The 1,806-nt window shown below is 53.6% G+C and overlaps 1 protein-coding gene across 1 annotated transcript in view; it reads left to right on the top strand.

Annotated features, from left to right (window-relative positions):
- Positions 1-526, top strand: part of MEGF6 (multiple EGF like domains 6) — an 80,838-nt gene extending 80,312 nt beyond the window's left edge. The window contains exon 36 of the mRNA XM_057382482.1: positions 459-526. Within this exon, the coding sequence (XP_057238465.1) occupies positions 459-526 (68 nt within the window). The remainder of the gene's footprint in view (positions 1-458) is intronic.
- Positions 527-1,806: the final 1,280 nt, after the last annotated feature.

Raw genomic sequence — 1,806 nt, forward strand, 5'->3', positions numbered from 1 at the left:
GCATCTGCCTCTTCCCACACCCCTCGGTTGGTCTGTTTGCTGTCACTGCAGCAGAGCTGGCTCCTGTGTGCCCTGCAAGCCCATTTTTTTTTTTTTTTTAACCCAGAGGGAGGTTTATGAAGCCTCAGAGATAAAGCTTTTTAGCAGCCTGGCCACAAATGTGCCCCTGGTTAAGCCAGGGCACGAATCCCACTCCTTTATGAGCACCCTGGAACAGCCATCCCATGCTCCAGCCACAGTGGAGCCCCCATGCTCCTGATTTCTGCCCAAACCACGAAGCTGTTGGCTCAGAGTGGTTGCTGGGCAGGGCAGAGTCTGACCCAAACCCCAAACTGGCACCAGTGCTCCCACTGGGAAGGGGAATGGAGAGGATGCTGTTCTCCCCAGCAGTGGGAGGGTCAGCCCTGCAGCAAGGACTGACCACAGCAAGGACTGACCTGTCCTGTCTTCCCTTCCAGCCACACAGTCCCTGGCACCCACCAGGCCACCAGCACCCCCGGAGGGACTCCGGCCAGTGGAGCAGTAGGTCCTGCTCTGGGAAGCACTCCCTCGGCTGAACCAGCCACCTGAAGAAGCCAATGACCTGTAATGAACTCGTTCATGAGCCACACGAGCAGCTCTCGTTCCTGACAGCCCCAGCTGCTGCTTTTGGGGTGGTCTGAGCGGGGCTGAAGTGCCCAGTATAACCAGTTCACTGTGCCCGCGCGGGCTGGCCGGGAGGACACGTGTGCCAACACCACCAGGACCAGCTCAGAAGGGATCAGTTCTGGTCAAGGGACAGTAGTGGACTTTGACTTTGCTGGCCTTCATCTTTTGGGTGCTGGGCTTGGGGAGGGGGCTGAAATCGCGGTCCAAATCAGGTATTTATGCATCAATATTTATGGGAAGCTGCACCACRGTGTTGTCAGGACTGACGGCTGGCCCTGCCGGAGACTGAGCCACCTGTGGATGTGCCACCTCACTTGAATTATTTTTTTAAATTTGAATTTACCGTGGTTTTTTTACTGTAAATGACCATTTGCCAGGGGAAAACATGCTGGGYTCCAGCACTTGCCTGCAGAGCTGGTGCTTCCTCATCCACAGCACAGGCTGGGCTGGACAAGCTTGGCAGGTCCTGGAGCCTGTTCTTCATGCCAGGAGTTTGTCAGCCTGTGGACCAGGAGTTTGGAGCCCTTGGAGCTGCCTACATCACTCACTCCAAGAAAAAGGAATCCTAAATCAAGCGAGGCAATCAGAGATCCTCCATGGATGGAGACAGCTCTGCACAATGCAAATCCCGACTGGAATATCCTCGTCCCAGCCCTGACCCCGGAGTTATTTTGCCATTCCTCTCACAGGCAGGAGCTGGGAAGGGGATGAAGGCAGGAGGAACAGGCAGCTCCTGGCTTGGTGATAAGTGTGGAGTCATGGAAAAGGCTCGGCTGCCACCTGCAGYATGGGGAGATGTCACCAATCCAATGCCATCAGCCCAGCCACGGCCCAGGGCCCCCTTTGTATTTGCACAAAGCTCTTGGGCAGGTAAAGTCCAAGAGCTGACACTGTCAGAGGAACCCTGGCTCTGTGGAGGGCTTCCCCTCCTGTCCTGTCCCCTCCTGTCCCATCCCATCCCAGCACAGCCCTGCCCAAGGTGCTTGGCCTTTAAATTATTCCCACAGGGGCCAACTGAAAATAATAAAAGAATTGTTTCTTTTCCTGATGGAATTTATTTTAATCTGTATATAATTTGTAATTTTGGGCTAATTCCTTTCTTATTTTATTTCTTCCTTAACAGTATGTTGTTTTTGGCATTAGATACCATTCTTGTGA

The sequence above is a fragment of the Malurus melanocephalus genome, unplaced genomic scaffold, assembly GCF_030028575.1.
Source record: "Malurus melanocephalus ecotype Western Australia unplaced genomic scaffold, MMel_1.1 scaffold_569, whole genome shotgun sequence".
Lineage (NCBI taxonomy): Eukaryota > Metazoa > Chordata > Aves > Passeriformes > Maluridae > Malurus > Malurus melanocephalus.